Source organism: Rattus rattus, chromosome 1, assembly GCF_011064425.1.
Source record: "Rattus rattus isolate New Zealand chromosome 1, Rrattus_CSIRO_v1, whole genome shotgun sequence".
In the NCBI taxonomy this organism is placed as follows: Eukaryota; Metazoa; Chordata; class Mammalia; order Rodentia; family Muridae; genus Rattus; species Rattus rattus.
Window position 1 is genome coordinate 125,611,807 of NC_046154.1, and position 15,425 is coordinate 125,627,231.

Below are 15,425 nucleotides of genomic sequence, written 5' to 3' on the forward strand. Positions count from 1 at the left end.
GTAAATTTAAAGACAATAAGGGATATATTTAGAATTATTTTGTATAACATAAGCAAGTTTTAATTCTTTATAACATTAATGATTAACAATTGAAAATAAGTAGATATTCATTGGGCCCAATGAGTTAAGAGACAAAGAGAAATGGATAAAAAAAATTACTAGTGACTGACACCTTTGAATCTAGGTAGTATAACCCATTTGTTCCCTGAGTATAGAGATAGTAACCTCTTTAGTCTTAGCAAACCAATCGCCAATTCATTGAACACAATGGTGACCAAACAAATACTGTCTCCTAGTTAGCTGCATTTTACTATGGGAAACAGAAAGGATTTATAATACAACATCTGGGCAGTAGATTATTTGCAAGGCACTTAATTGGCTCTGATATTCTAAATTTATCCATATGCCCTCAGCAAGAGGGAGAAAAATTCTTTCAGTCCCTTTAAATTTCTCTCCATGCATTTGGCCTAGAGGCTTCAAGTGAGAGGACTATCACAGCTCAAAGGCACACAGAAGCAGAGTGAACTGGAATTTCGCATTAAACACCTATGGGCCAAGCCTTAACGTTTAGTGAACAGCTCAATGGATTTTTAACAGTGATGTTTAAAATCTGCTGTGAGACTTTGATTTTTAGAAATGATAAGGAAGCTACACCTATAACTCAACATTATGCATCCTACTCACTACCTGATCAATAATAATAGCAATAGGCACAGTAATGTGGACTGGGAAGCGTAGGGAATCACACCACTAACTAAGGGACCAACGATTGCTAAAACGGGAGAATTAGCCATTCACAAGGATGAGTTCTCTAAAGGTTATCCAGTACAAAGCGGACAGCACTGCAATCACACTGGTTTATATGTATCTCCTGCTGACTCTGTTTAGTGTAGCTTGTGTGTGTGTGTGTGTGTGTGTGTGTGTGTGCCAAAATGTCATAAGAGTCTTCAGTCCCTTCTAGATTAAACGCCTTTCATAAGTTGCTATGAAATCTGCCCCTTTCCTCTCATTTACTTGGAAGTGCCTCTTGAGCTCACTGGCGTCTATGTATAATATTTTGTAATATTGCCTATGTAAACGCAAAAGTGTGAAGAAGAGTTTAGCTACTTTTTCATCTAGCTACAACAGGTATTTAAGTAAATGTAAATGAATGCTCCTTTTTAAAAGTTTTGTACTATTTAATTTTCATAAAGTATTTTTTTATAAGACAAATATATCGGCGCCATCCTTAGTGGATTTTTAGATAAATATTTTAAGGTTTATTAGGTCTTTCTAATAATCTACCACAGATATGAAACACATGCTAGAGTTATTTGTGTTTTCATTTCCTTTTAGATGAGCAGAGACCATCCCTCTGATATATCACAAGATGCAGACATTGAATGTTTATCTTTGAGGCTAGAGAGAAGAGTGGCCTTTGACAGTGAGAAGTCTTGCGGAAAAACCAAAGAATAATACAGCCTGTGAATACTGGAGCTAGTAAGGCCCCAAAATCAGGCTATTTAAGAGAGGTGAAGACTGGAGATCGATTTAAATACATGGCATGAAGCGAACGGTCTGAAGTTGTGACTGAGTACCAGGGAGCAGGAAGATTGGTATGTAGCCTTGAGGCTCGCACCCATGTGGTCAGGCAGGAGCAGTGATGTAGTTGAAAACACAAGTGAGAGAAAATATAGAGAGATGAGATCCATCTCTTGCTCATGAGGAGGACAGATGAGAACAGAGGTGCAACTGAGAAGACAGATGCAAACGGGAGACAGAAAGGGCATTGGTATTACTTTAATGTTTTAGGAGTAGGAAAACACTATTCAGCTAAGGCCAAATGATAAACAACAGCATAGTCTACACGTAAGCACTTTAACATTTCAATTCATTTGTTCTTGCGTCAATTTGTGGGACACCATATATGAAATTATCACCTACTTGTAGAGGAAGTTAATCCAACATTACCTTGATTACAGTGTCAATTTTTGAGCATAAATCATAGTTATAGTTACTTAAGATTCTTATTTTCTAAGTTTAATGCCTATGTCATGTTTGGGTTTCACTTACGTATACTGAGTTCTCTCTGAATTCAGAGCTGTTCTCTTGTGCTTCTTCCCACATGCCTGAACTATATGCTGTAGAGGAAACTATCCGTGTGTGCTACATGTGTGTGGAGGCCACAGAACATCACATACCTTCCTTATTCATTCTCCACCTTAATTTTAGAGATAGATTCTCTACCAAGAATTCGGTTCTTCAGACAGACATACTGGCCAATAAACCCCAAGGATGCTGCTGTCTCCAACTCTGGCATTCAGATCTATGTTCCCACAACCTCCTTTATTTCTCTTCTACATTATAGGTTATTTTATTTATTTATATTTCAAATATAATCCCCCTTCCCAGTTAAACCTCTTATCCCTTCCTCCATCCCCCTGCTTCTATGAGGACGGTCCCCTACCCACCCTCCTGTCTCAGCACCCACACAATCTACTTTCATTTCATTTTATTTTTTCTTTCTTTTTCTTTCTTTTTTTATTGGATAGTTCTTTATTTATATTTCAAATGTTATCCCCTTTCCCGGTTTCCTGTCCATAAGCCCCATATCCCCTCCCCCTCCACTTCTTCTATAAGGCTGCCCCCCTGCAGCCACACCCCCTTACCACACCACCCCCCAAAATTCCCTTGCACTCAGGTCCAACCTTGGCAGGACCAAGGGCTTCTCCTACCATTGGTACCCAACAAGGCCATCCTCTGCTACATATGCAGTTGGAGCCCTGGGTCAGTCCATGTTTAGTCTTTGGTTAGTGGTTTAGTCCCTGACCTCTGGTTTTCCTGATTATGTGGACATTTATCTGTCTGATCTATCACTGCCTCACTTACCATCTCCATGCTTAGTAAGTTTTTATTTGATGACAAACACAATGAGTTTTACCATTGGAGGTATGACTTATTTAATCCAATCAATACTGTGGAGCTTCATTGCTAAGTCACTTAGAGATGTTCCAAATCTTCAGACTTTACGAATGGTTAAGCAGAAACACATAGTTTCCTGCATTTTGGGATAGTTATTTCCCACATACCATGGCAGGATAATTTTGAGTACTCTGCAAATACACCATGAAAATGCGGTTTTCCTGTCTGCCTGGAGTAGTGAGCAGGCTAACGCTATTGCCATTGTTTGCTAAGTACTAGTTATTACATCCTCTAATCTATTCGATCACTTCCCCTATCCCTCCTTAGTGACTTCAGAGGAAGGTACAGCACCTGCAAGGAAAGAAACATCTACACCACGTCACTCGTTCTGTCCTTCTTTGTATTGTCTTCTCTCCAGCATGTTGACTGGTGGTTTCCACATGCATGGCCCAGAGGGAATGGTACTATTAGGAAGTGTGGCCTTGTTGGAGGAAGAGTGTCACTGTGGGCATGAACTTTGGAGGGCCTCCCCATTGCACAAGAGAGCTTCCTTCAAGCTGCCTAAGGATCCCAGTATTCTGGCTACCTGTGGAACAAGATGTAGAACTCTCAACTCTTCCAGTACCATGACTCCCTGGATGCTGCCCTGTTTGCTGCCATGATGATAATGCACTGAACCTCGGAACCTCTAAGCCAGCCCCAATTAAATGTTTGCCTTTATAGATCCGCACTGGTTATACACATTTAAAAACTATTATAGAAAAGGATAATCTCATTCTCTACTAAACATTAAGTTACTAGGAATCATGGTTTTGTTTACTTTGTGCATTTTGAGAGTTATTTTAGGATGGAGGGAATAAATAGAAAACTATGTTTTTATGTATATAAGCAACACTTATTATGAAAATGTTATTTCCTCATTGTTGAATATCTGTCCCTAGGTCTTTAATCTTACAACAAACTTGATCATTATCTTCCATGTTTTACATATGAGTAACGGAAGAATGAGTCAGTAACTCCACCTACACAAGTTTATAGTGTGTAAGGGACATGGGACTTAAAACTCTCACACACATTGGAATGCACTGCTCAAGGGGATGCAAAAAAGTTATGGGATAAGTATCTCACACTAATAACCTCACAAAACAACCTAGAGTTTGCCCTAGTAAGCTGGTTTCCACACAAATCTCCTTTAAAAGATGAATGAATATATTATGAGTCATGGCAGTTACACAATGTAACAATCATAAGACCCAAAGATGTTATTTAATATATCTGCATCAGTAACCAACTTGTAATCTGTACAAATATGGCAGGGACTGGATATGAGGCCTTATGAAAACATGTGGAGATTTACTCAATTATTTTCAAAGCATTTCTCTCCTCTCTCCCTCTCCCTCTCTCCCTCTCTCTCCCTCCCTCTCTCTCTCTCTCTCTCTCTCTCTCTCTCTCTCTCTCTCTCTCTCTCCCTCTCTCCCTCTCTCCCTCTCTCCCTCTCTCTCTGTTCCACTCTATTAAGAAATTTCTTTTACATTACAAATAAATATTTTGAATAGTTTATCTGTTATCTTGAACTTTCTATACAACTGGTGATAAAAATATAAACACAGAAATGACCAAAAACCATATAATACAGCAGGCTTTAGACATACACAAGGTCTTTCATACAAACCTGCTTTCCTGCAGGGCACCATAATGTTAACTACTGACATTTTGTTTCTACAATGGTCAATATATTTCATCATGAAATGTTTATGACCTCTGAACATCATATTCCATAGTAACCTACATTGTTACAAATTGTTGAGAAATAAGATTACAATTTATCTAATATAACATGTAATGTCAGATTAGGTCTTAGATAGGTTATACATTTCTAATGCTTAAAAATCAGAACAGACATTTAACACAAAAACTTTACTGATCTCCAGATAATCATTGTTGAGCAGTGAACGCTAGGCCCTGTATTCAGTTTTACTCCAGGTTAAGACTCTGCTTAGAACAGCCCCCTTGAATTCATTATGTATATTAAATATTTAGTTTTAGATTGGAGTATGAAAGATGTCATAATTGGAAGTGGATCCAAAGTTTCTTCCTGAGAACCTGGAAATCACTTCTCACCTAAAGTGACTTAGGAGCCTGTGTTCCAGACACAGTCTTCCTCCTTTAATCCTAGGCTTCTCCTCCCAACACTTCAATGGAATTTGGCTCTGGCAAAATGCTCACTCCCTCCTCTGTAAAGGAGGAAGAGTTCTAACTCCCAACACTGTAGTGATAATGATATGTGCTAATACAAGATAGCTAAACACTTAGCATTCAATTGTTACTTAAAGTTGCTTGTACGGTTAAATTGAAACCTCTGAATAAGTCTTAAGTTGTTCCATTGAACTAATTTTCCAGATGTTTTTCTAATTAGTATACAATGGCTAAAAAAATCCTATTTCTGCACTTCTAGTCATGAGAGAGACTACAGGAAGTAAACCTCCCCCTACTCGCAGTATCAAGGATGAGTGACTGTTTATATGGGTTCAGTGCAGTCATTAAAGACTTACACTATCCACAAACAATGAAGATGGCATTCCTGTTGGGAGCAAATGATGCCCCTTAATTCTGAATTTCCCATGGAGTAAACAATTATTCTTAATTCCATACAGGTGTAAAGCAGTCAGGGACTTAAGAAAAGTTGCTGCATACTAAGAATACTCAATCTGCAAGAAGGTTTTTCCTTTAACTGGCAGTGTTCCAGACTAAGTTTGTTCTCAGCATCATACAAGCAATTGGGCACTCATTACCTCCTGCAACCTACTTGCCCTACTGGCATCTATTTCATTTAACTCATGATGAAAGTAGGGAGGGGTAGATATTATATTGTGGCTTCTCACAATGTTTTACAACTTGGAAAGCAGGCTCAGAAATATCTTGAAAGTATTAGGTGCCTCAAGACACTAGAAGATATAAGTAGGCCTATGAGAAGAAACGGACAAGCAAATGCTTAAAGAAAGAATGAACACACAAAAGATAGATACCTAAAACCAAGGCAAGTATCAATCCTTAAAAACAATCACTGTTATGACACTGATTCCACTCTGAAAAGTTCCCACGGAAAAATTCTTCTGGTGATATCCACTGAGATTGATTACGTCAGAAATGTGCTGAGGTGCACGCCTCATGCCACATGAAGTGCACACAATTTGGAGACATGGAATGCCATCAATGACAGCATTCAGCTTCCCTTAGAAGATTTTCTCTGCCTTCTCTTGTCTATAGCTAAACCAAATAGATGAAATCTTCATTCCACTAAATAATTTCCATCCTTCTAATAATTATCCCTCCTGAAAACATAGCTTATTTTATTTTTCCATATCTCACTCAACTGACTAGACTAAAACACATTTCTAAAGCCTGATTATATCTGTGAATAGGTTATACCTTAATTACATCTTGATACTCTTTAATGTGCTAGTCAATGTCTTCTTATTCATATACTTCTCCCGTATAATATTCATTCATGTAAGTTATAAATTTTCCAAATTGAAAGACTGTTGAAGCCCCTGTTTGGGAAGAACTTCTTACTCATTTTTAAAACAATAGACATAAACTATTTCAAAACCTGTCTTCAGTGGAAAATAGTCACTGAATATGATTCTAACAAAATGTTAGGAAAATAATACAAGTAGATATGAAAGGATTAAATAACCATTCTGTACATTTAACATTTGATGTTTGCGACCTATAGTAGAGTAGGCGTTACCAAACTAAACTTACCCACCTCCTTTCTAAGTGCATAAGTCTTTTGGCCTTACCAAAGCCAGTGCAGTCAATGAAAACATAGATTATGACCTTTCCAACAAGTAAGGAGAATGTATGAAGCAAGTTTTTAGCAATTAGCACATCACATTTTTTAGCATACTGTCAAGCTCGGGACATCATTCCCCCCCACAAAGAAACATTAATTTGAATCTGTGTTGAGGAAATATGTAATTCTTGGTTCCAAATGACCATCATTCAAGCCAAGTAATATCTTAAATCATGATCTAAGTGCTCCCTGATTTCTTTAAAAATATTTGACTATCTATGAGTCTTTCGGTGACATCTGATTCTACCTAGTTTCTTTGATTTTTTTTTATTTTTTTTCCTTTTTTCTAATGGATTTTTTTATTTACATTTCAAATGTTATCCCTTTTCCCGGTTTCCCGTCCATAAACCCCCTATCCCATCCCCCGATACCTTTTTCTATGAGAATGTTCACCCACTCAACCTGCCTCCCCATCCATATATTCCCCTACACTGGGGTGCCCAGTCTTGGAAGGACCTAGGGCTTCTCCTCCCATTGATGTCCAACAAGGCCATCCTCTGCTACATCCTCATGCTGGAGCCATGGGTCTGTTCATGTGTACTCCCTGGATGGTGGTTTAGTCCCTGGGAGCTCTGGTTGGTTGGTATTGTTGTTCTTACAGAGATGCAAACCCCTTCAGCTCCTTCAATCCTTTCTCTAACTCCCGCACTGGGGACCCTGTTCTCAGTTCAATGGTTGGCTGCAAGTGTCAACCTCTGTATTTGAGATACTCTGGCAGAGCCTCTCAGGAGAAAGCTGTATCAGGCTCCGGTCAGCATGCACTTCTGGGTATCAGCAATATTGTCTGGATTTTGCGTGGTAGTATTTAGTAGACAGCTCAACTGCGCCCTCTAGCCACTTTTCATATACTGCACTCAGAGGTCACATTTAATCAACCTTCTATTATATGGCTCACCAAGCTGCTTATAAATTCAAACTTTATAAAGCGGTGTATGAGTGGTGTAGGGGTTGAAACACCACGGACTCAGTGCCACATGGCAGGAAGAATCAATCAAGGATGGTTTCAAAAGTCATGTCAAAATTCTACAAATAACTTTCCTAAGAAAAATTAACGCAAGAGAACTTTTGTTTCTCAGCCATTACTTAAGTAATTACTTAGCACTTAGCATTTCGCATGGAATTCCTCGTCGGTTATATTAGCTGCATGTTTCATGAAATAAATATTTCTCAGGGTCCAAAATTAAATATGTGATGAGAAATGTAAACTAGCACTCTGATGATGTATCAAAATTATTTCCCACAATAGGCAAAATAAACACACATAATACATACACAGATAGGCCATAGCATTACAACAAAGATGAGATGCACATATGATAGATTATAACAAGGTAGGTAGATACACACACACACACACACACACACATATATATATATATTATACATAATACATGCATAATAGATAGTATGGGTAGATATTTAAATAGATGGATGGATAGATAGATAGATGATAGATAATCAATTTTGAAATACACTCTCAAGAAACTCAGACAACATATTCCAACTTCCTTTTTCCTTAAAAAGTACTACTTGTGAGTGACGGACACATTTTTGTGGAATAACATGTTCTTGTTTCTAGTATTTAATGTTTAAAGTGTGCTACCTTGGTAAAAAGCTAATTTTAACCTTACTGTCATCTGATGCCAGTATTTTTATTAGTAACAAGACTACGTTGATACTTGAGAATGAAGCTCAATTTGCTGTTAGACCTAGTAATGTGATTATGTGTAATTAATAACCAAAGGTACACAACTTAGAGAAAACTTGAAATATTTACCTCTGTAACCCTAAATTGTTCTCAAATTGTGTGGTATGTATATCCCACCCCTGATATTGCAATGGCTGTATATATAACATATAATGAAACAGACACTAACTACTGTAAATTTGAAAATGGCCTTTTGTATTAATGTCAAGGAGGGTGTTTCTTTGTTTTGTTTTGTTGTCTCTCATTGCTGTGGTAAAATGTCAGAGCAACTTAAGGGACAAATTTATTTGGGTTCACAGCTTGAGAGTATAGTTCCTTGTGGAAGAAATGGTAGAGCTTTTGAGAACAGGTGCTCCCAGCATCTCCAACCCTAATTAGGCAGTCTAGAAACATCTCTCCCAGACAGACCCAGAGGTTTGTCTCCAAGGTGATTCTGGACGTTGTCAAGTTAGCAGTCAATACAAACCAACACGGCATTATTGACAGTTTATTTTAATACTTGCTTCTTTAGAAAATGTCAATGGAAAAGTGGCCATGTTCAAAGCGGTTACTGAAAAACACAAGACTGATGCCACCTTCATATTCCATGCTCTCTGTCTTCATGGGAAATGTTTTTTCCTGATATTCTTGGAACTCGACATTCAAATTTTGATTACGATTGGTCTACAAAGCACCTAGCCCCTAATTGAATAAAAATGGACATGTTATATGAATTATAAAGAAATATTTTTGACGGCCTTATTTAAACTATGAACAGATTTGAGAGAACTCTGCCTTGTAATAGAAGGTGTAAGCTGTACTTGACATTCTATGATAGTAACAGATGACATGACAAAATGTGAAAATCACGTTCTTAAGCTAAACTGTCTAAGAAAAAAAAACACAGGAAGAAAATGTTCTGATGTTCGCATGATAGATTTCAAGACATTATAATACAAAAATAGAAAAGATATTTAAATGAAGTCTTCCAGACTGGCTGACTGTGATAGACTATTATGTAATTGGTTGGTATCCTGTCAATGTCCTCTGTATCAACATTGATTTACATCTATCCAGAGTGATTTCTAAAAACAAACAAACAAACAAACAAAAAGATTTGTATTTAACTATGTGAAGAAGTTATTCCTATAAGATATATACATATATATATACATATATATGCTATACGGTATTCATTCAAACCTCAAGACAAGCTCAAAGCAAAGCAAATACTATCATCTCTCAAATTTGCAAACTGTAACTTTCAGAGACTGACAAGCACTACAACAGAAGCAATGAGATTAGATAGAAGCCAGGAAATCGAGTATCAGGATTTGTGTTCTCTGTCAGTTCATTCCTGAAAAACTTCTAATTAGTCATTTATAAATACCTTCAGAAAAGGTACATGGTGAATAGCTGTAGAGGGTCTCAAAATGAAATAAATCGACACATAATAACATTAGTTCAACATTAGAAACATAAATATTAATCTGAGCAAGTTCGTGAAGATTTCCTATTTAGTAACTACATATCCTTAATAAGAAGTAGAAGCTTCATATACAGCACTTTTAAATTTACTTTACTGAAGAATATAACTTGATCCTTATTTTTTAGAAGAGTCTGAAAAGTATCTAACTGGACAGACAGAGATGCAACTTCAAATCTCAGTGGACTTTTCGAGGGGCTATCAGAACGAATGTGCCTCCCCGGCCTGTGTACCTTCAGAAGCACTTCCGAAAGAACTCTAGATTTAGGCAGAGCCTGTCCAGACAACTTCCAGAGAGAAAAACAGAGCCAAAGTGAAACAAAAGGAGAAGCTGGAGAGTCCAAAACTGTTAACTCCTGGTCTCCTGGTTATAGATCCTGTCCCTATGAAACATGTCAAATGTCCAGGACATGTGAACTGCTCGTTCTGCCTACAACCTCGTAGCAGATACACACACTTATGAATTAGTCACAGGGCCCCTGCTGGAGATCGGTTATAGATGCTATGACACAGACGTATGAGATGCTCTAGGTAGAGGTTAGAGCCGGACATAATTTTATGAGCTAATCAAATAATAAATATGGAACATTAAAAGAAATAGAAAACAAGACGTAGGAAATAGAAGTGTGTCAACATACAGCAATTTTAAATCTATAAAACATAGGTATTTTTATCTCTTAACATATCTCGTAACCACTCCTTGGCAATTTCAAATGCAGTACACAGCTATCCAAATGAAACTTTGACCTTTTAGACAGATGAGACAACTGATGAACAGATCCCAACCAGTTATATAAAACAAATGCAAGAAAACTTAAAAAGTAATAACAGTCACAATTTATAACACTGTTAGTAAATGATCAATATGCACATAGAATCTTCTTTGATTTAAGAAAATCAAATTTTGCCTTCTCAAGACTTCCCCCCATCATTGTCGATACTGCTCTATGTACAATTCAGTTTTACATGCTTTGTTTTCAGCATAGACCTGGCTTACAATGTCTCTACTCCTAACAAGCAGGTATTATTGTTCAAAATCAATCTACAACTGCTAATATATGTGGCATGCTATCCCAGTCAATAGCTATTGCCATCATAAACTATAATGTAGTCCAAGTTTCATAACAATGTATGCACCCAGGAAATAAGCTCCAGAGTCATGGAGTCTCTAATTTGCAGTAATGACATTAAGAATAAACTGACTCCAAGAGTATAGGGTCTAAATCACAATGTCTTGTTAATAATTCAGCTGCTTCTGATCAATGACTAGCTCAGCTTTTTGACCAATGAATAGTTGATCCTTAGAGTGTCACCCAATGACAGCAGTTTTTGACTTTCACAGCTTTCTGACCAATGACTACCTGAGCCTTAGACTGATATCCAATGACAGCAGCTTTTGATTTTCAGTTAATATTAGTCATGCTGCTTCCCTGTAATGTGCTGGTGTTCACTGTTACCATTTCCAGGATGCAGACAGACCTCAGTGATGAATATTCACTGACAACTTAAGGAGCAGTGGAGAAATACAGGCAATCCATTCACAGTACTGCCTTTGACAGTGTCTGTTTCTTAATTTGATGAATACTCTATATTTGCTTCTTCAAAACCACATACAAATACCTTTAGCACTGACTTTCACAAGAATTTCAAATTTTCTACCATCCTTTCTAAAAGTAGAACATCCTAAATATTTATTTTCTTTAAAAAATCAGACAGGAAAGAATTAACATAAATACCTTTGCTCAATCCCTTTCACAGGGAGAAAAAAATACAGGCATTTTTTTTTTTTTACCTTAAATCATACAAATAAAAAGTATGGGGGATCACAAATTAAGTTCTTCAATGAATAAAACATTGTGATCTTAGTTGTCAGCATGAACGGAATCTCTCCAAAGCTCTGGTCTAACTTAATAGCTTAGTGTGTATACTAGGAAAAAAAAAAAACAACAGGACTTTAGGAGCCTCAAGCATGATTGATACTACTGCTGGGCTTTGTGGGGTTTGGTTTGTTTGTTTTGGACAATGAATGGAATAAAACATTCTTACTGTGTCTATTCTACAACCAAGACTAGCAAGAATGATACAAGTGCCTCTCCTGGAAAAGTAATGCAATATCTTTCCCATTAGCATTTTCTATTAGAAAGAGATATCTAGTAAATATTCATCAGGCGTAAACACAAGTTAGAAAATGTTCTATTATCTTAGATTTGTATGCTATTTTGATACATATTTTTAGTATCAGCTACTTGATAGTTAATATACATAGTATCATATATTTATATATATATATATATATATAGTGTGTGTGTGTTTGTATGAGTGTGTGTGTGCATGCGCGCGCGTGTGTGTGAAAATGGCTAGACATCCAACCAAAGAAGTGCTGAAGAGCTTACAAAGCTATTTGGAAATGATACAAACTCTGAGACACAATCTCCTATAAATCATTAGAAAACTCCCTTTGTGTTAAGTAAGCTTACTAAGGTCTCAGAGGGCACATGACTCTTTTCATCTGTCAGTTAAATGTTTGCATCGTGCAATGAGCATGGCTGGAATAACTCAGATGCCCCAAAAAGGGGAAAGTGGCTCTGCTAACTACTCTTCATAAGCCTTGAGACGCAGAAAGAGATATTTGAAATTCAATATGAGATCATTTTAATAAAAGGATCTCAACCTCATTCAGGTAACAATATCCGCCGGTTGAACTGACTGAGAGGTTCCAATATAAAGTAATACAATCTAACCTATATTTAGCCTCACAAAACAAACCTAATAATCATCAAAACATTGATGTCATTCAATCCTGCAAAGGTAAGTTAAGAGTTCTCCTTAGCAGGTAGTTTCTACCTAGGCTGAGATTCCCATAGGAAGCAAGATACTAACCAGGACCTACTCCAGCCCCCTCTGCCTCACCCCACAACAGTCTCCACCACCACCAAGCAACAGCCTGCTCTGTATACAGCATTGCTAACAACAGCTTGTCACTTCCATTCCTTCAGCTTATGAACTTGCCATGCCTTTAACTCAATTAAATTATCTCCTGACTTAAATGTTAGGACAAAACCCATAGCGACATCTAATTTCAAAAGTTCAACTTGTCCATCAAGAAATGTCTGGACCCTCAGCTTCTTTTCATTGATGTTTTTAAGTAAAATAAATCAATTGTGCGCTTCAAATGGTGAACCTATTCTGGTTTTCAAATGGTGGTTTCTTTGAAACATATTCCTACTTAGCATTTGCAAACTTTCTTAATTACTGTGACGATGGGTCTTACTTTTGCAAATACATTTCTTCTGCCCCCATTATATGGAGTCCAAAGGACAGTCTCTGCCTCCACACCTGGCACTTATTATGAACACGTTGCTTATAAATCGGTTCCATGAAGCATGTTCAACCGTGTGCAACAGGTCCAGCTATTGTGTAAACACAAGCTCCTAACACCACAATGGGAACAAGAACCAGTTCATTACAACAGAGAAGAACGGCACCAATCCCCACAGATTCGATTGTAATTCTTTTGAGATATAGGAGGCCGTGATCACTAAGAGAAGTTTGTGTTACCCAGACCCTCCCACAGCCTTCTCCTTAAGTGTAATGCTAGTGTAAGGAACTGTGCAACAAAAAGCCCAGGTGTGCATGGCTTTTCTCGACTCACTGCACATGACCAGCTTTAGAGCTCACTGGATGACAGGAAGAGCACTTTCGCGAAGGTCTGACAAGTCCTTTTCCTTAAGTTGCCCATTACTGCTGCTGTCTGTTCCCAAAGCCATCACATTAAACAAATGGCAACCAAAGATGTCCCGGCTTTGTCATGTCAGTGTGAAATCAAATTTAAAACACACCTCTAAACTATTCGAAGGGGCCGCGTTTATTTCCAGTCCCTTGGGAAGGGAGAGAGTAGGCTCTTAGAGGAGGAGATAGATTTCATGTGCTCTGTACAGTTAGATCTAGTTACAGTGTATTAAGTTATGCCTAATAGAAAGATACTGTCTGCTTGAGTGTTTTATCACAAAGTGATGTTATTAGCATATCAAGTATTCCCATACTCTCCTTGAATTCTTTGATTTTTACCTCCCTTTGTTAGGCACAGACCACAAGGAGAAATATTGCAGGAACAATACCCAGGCACATGATACCAACCATCAATGTGGTTTCCCTAGCCTTGTATGCAGCAGAAACTCAAGCTTTCTTATAAAGCTACACGTTTGCTCTCCATAGAGCTCTGCCTCTTCCCAGGCTAAGCAGCACCAGCACGCTACAATGTGTCTGTGAGCAGGCAAGCATGGTGCTTTGTGCAGCTGGGGATAACGGATTGTGGGTCTCCAGGCATCCATCACTTAGAACACTGGCAAACTCAACGAGGGTTTTCGTTGCTGACTGGCAAGGGAAACAATGTGCTCTGAGCTACAAGGATCCAAGAAGTGAAGGAAAGGTTCCAGGGAAGCAGCCGAGCGAGGGGAGAGGAAGGAAGCACTGTACTCTTACCTCCACATTGAAATACTGCTCCGTTCCGCAGACTGTAGCACATAAAATCCAAAGCAAGGTTTGCAAGAAAAACACCCCCGAACGATGCACGAAATCCAACCTTCTTCCAGAGCTGAATGCGAGTAAGATCATAGTGAACTCTGCCTCAACGGATGGACGAGCTCCCCTGCGTTTTCTCCCTCTTTCCGAATGCCCACTCCCTGTTTCCTTTTAAAAGAAAAAATAGTCCTGGGGTGGGTAGAAGCTTGCAGGTTCACCCACCGGTCCAGGGGTGGGGATGGGCGCCAGGCTCGGCAGCCGGGAGGAACAGAGGAAAGGCAGGGTCAGCGGCTGCAAGTGTTCACCATCCTCACCCGGCCGTCGCCCGGAACGTGGCGCCCAAGTTCACCCGCGGTTCCGATTCCCAGCGCCGCCGAGTCGCAGCCGCCGCCTCCAGCCCGTGCGTCCTCCGCCTTCTCCACCTCCTACGCCGCCGGTGCCCCCAGTTTCTGCGGGAAGGGCCTCAGCCGCTCCCAGCTCACTGCCTCCGCTGCTCCTTCCCTCCTCTCTGCTCCCCTCCAGAATGTTCATCGGTAATCTACATAACTCCTCCTTCCCGGGGTCTGCGGGGATCTTGGGGGCCCCGCGCGCACACACACTCCAACCACACGCGCGCGCGCACGCGCTCGGTCCTACACACACTCACACACGCACACACACACATACACGCACACACACACACACACACACACACATACACGCGGGCACACTCACACGAAACACACGCAGGCGCGCTTCTTAAAGGAGACGACTCCTAAAGGATGCCTTTTAGATACTGGCCACTGTATTGGGTACCGGGCCCTCTAAGGCCCTAGTTCATGATGAACTCTCTTTTCCTTATTACCTGTCCCTCAGCCAGAGGTTTGATACCTACGAATCGGGAGAATCCATGCTTACTTACACCTCTCTAGCTCCTTGCCCAGACATCTAAAAACAAGTGCGCCCCTCCCCAACCAGAACTTGGGTGGGGCTTG

The 15,425-nt window shown here is 39.1% G+C and overlaps 1 protein-coding gene across 1 annotated transcript in view; it reads right to left on the reverse strand.

Annotated features, from left to right (window-relative positions):
- The window catches only part of Mmp16 (matrix metallopeptidase 16), a 241,821-nt gene extending 226,725 nt beyond the window's left edge, over positions 1 to 15,096 (reverse strand). Inside the window, exon 1 of the mRNA XM_032905461.1 lies at positions 14,413 to 15,096. Coding sequence (XP_032761352.1) covers positions 14,413 to 14,544 — 132 coding nt within the window. The 5' untranslated portion in view covers positions 14,545 to 15,096. The remainder of the gene's footprint in view (positions 1 to 14,412) is intronic.
- Between the last annotated feature and the right edge of the window lie 329 nt (positions 15,097 to 15,425).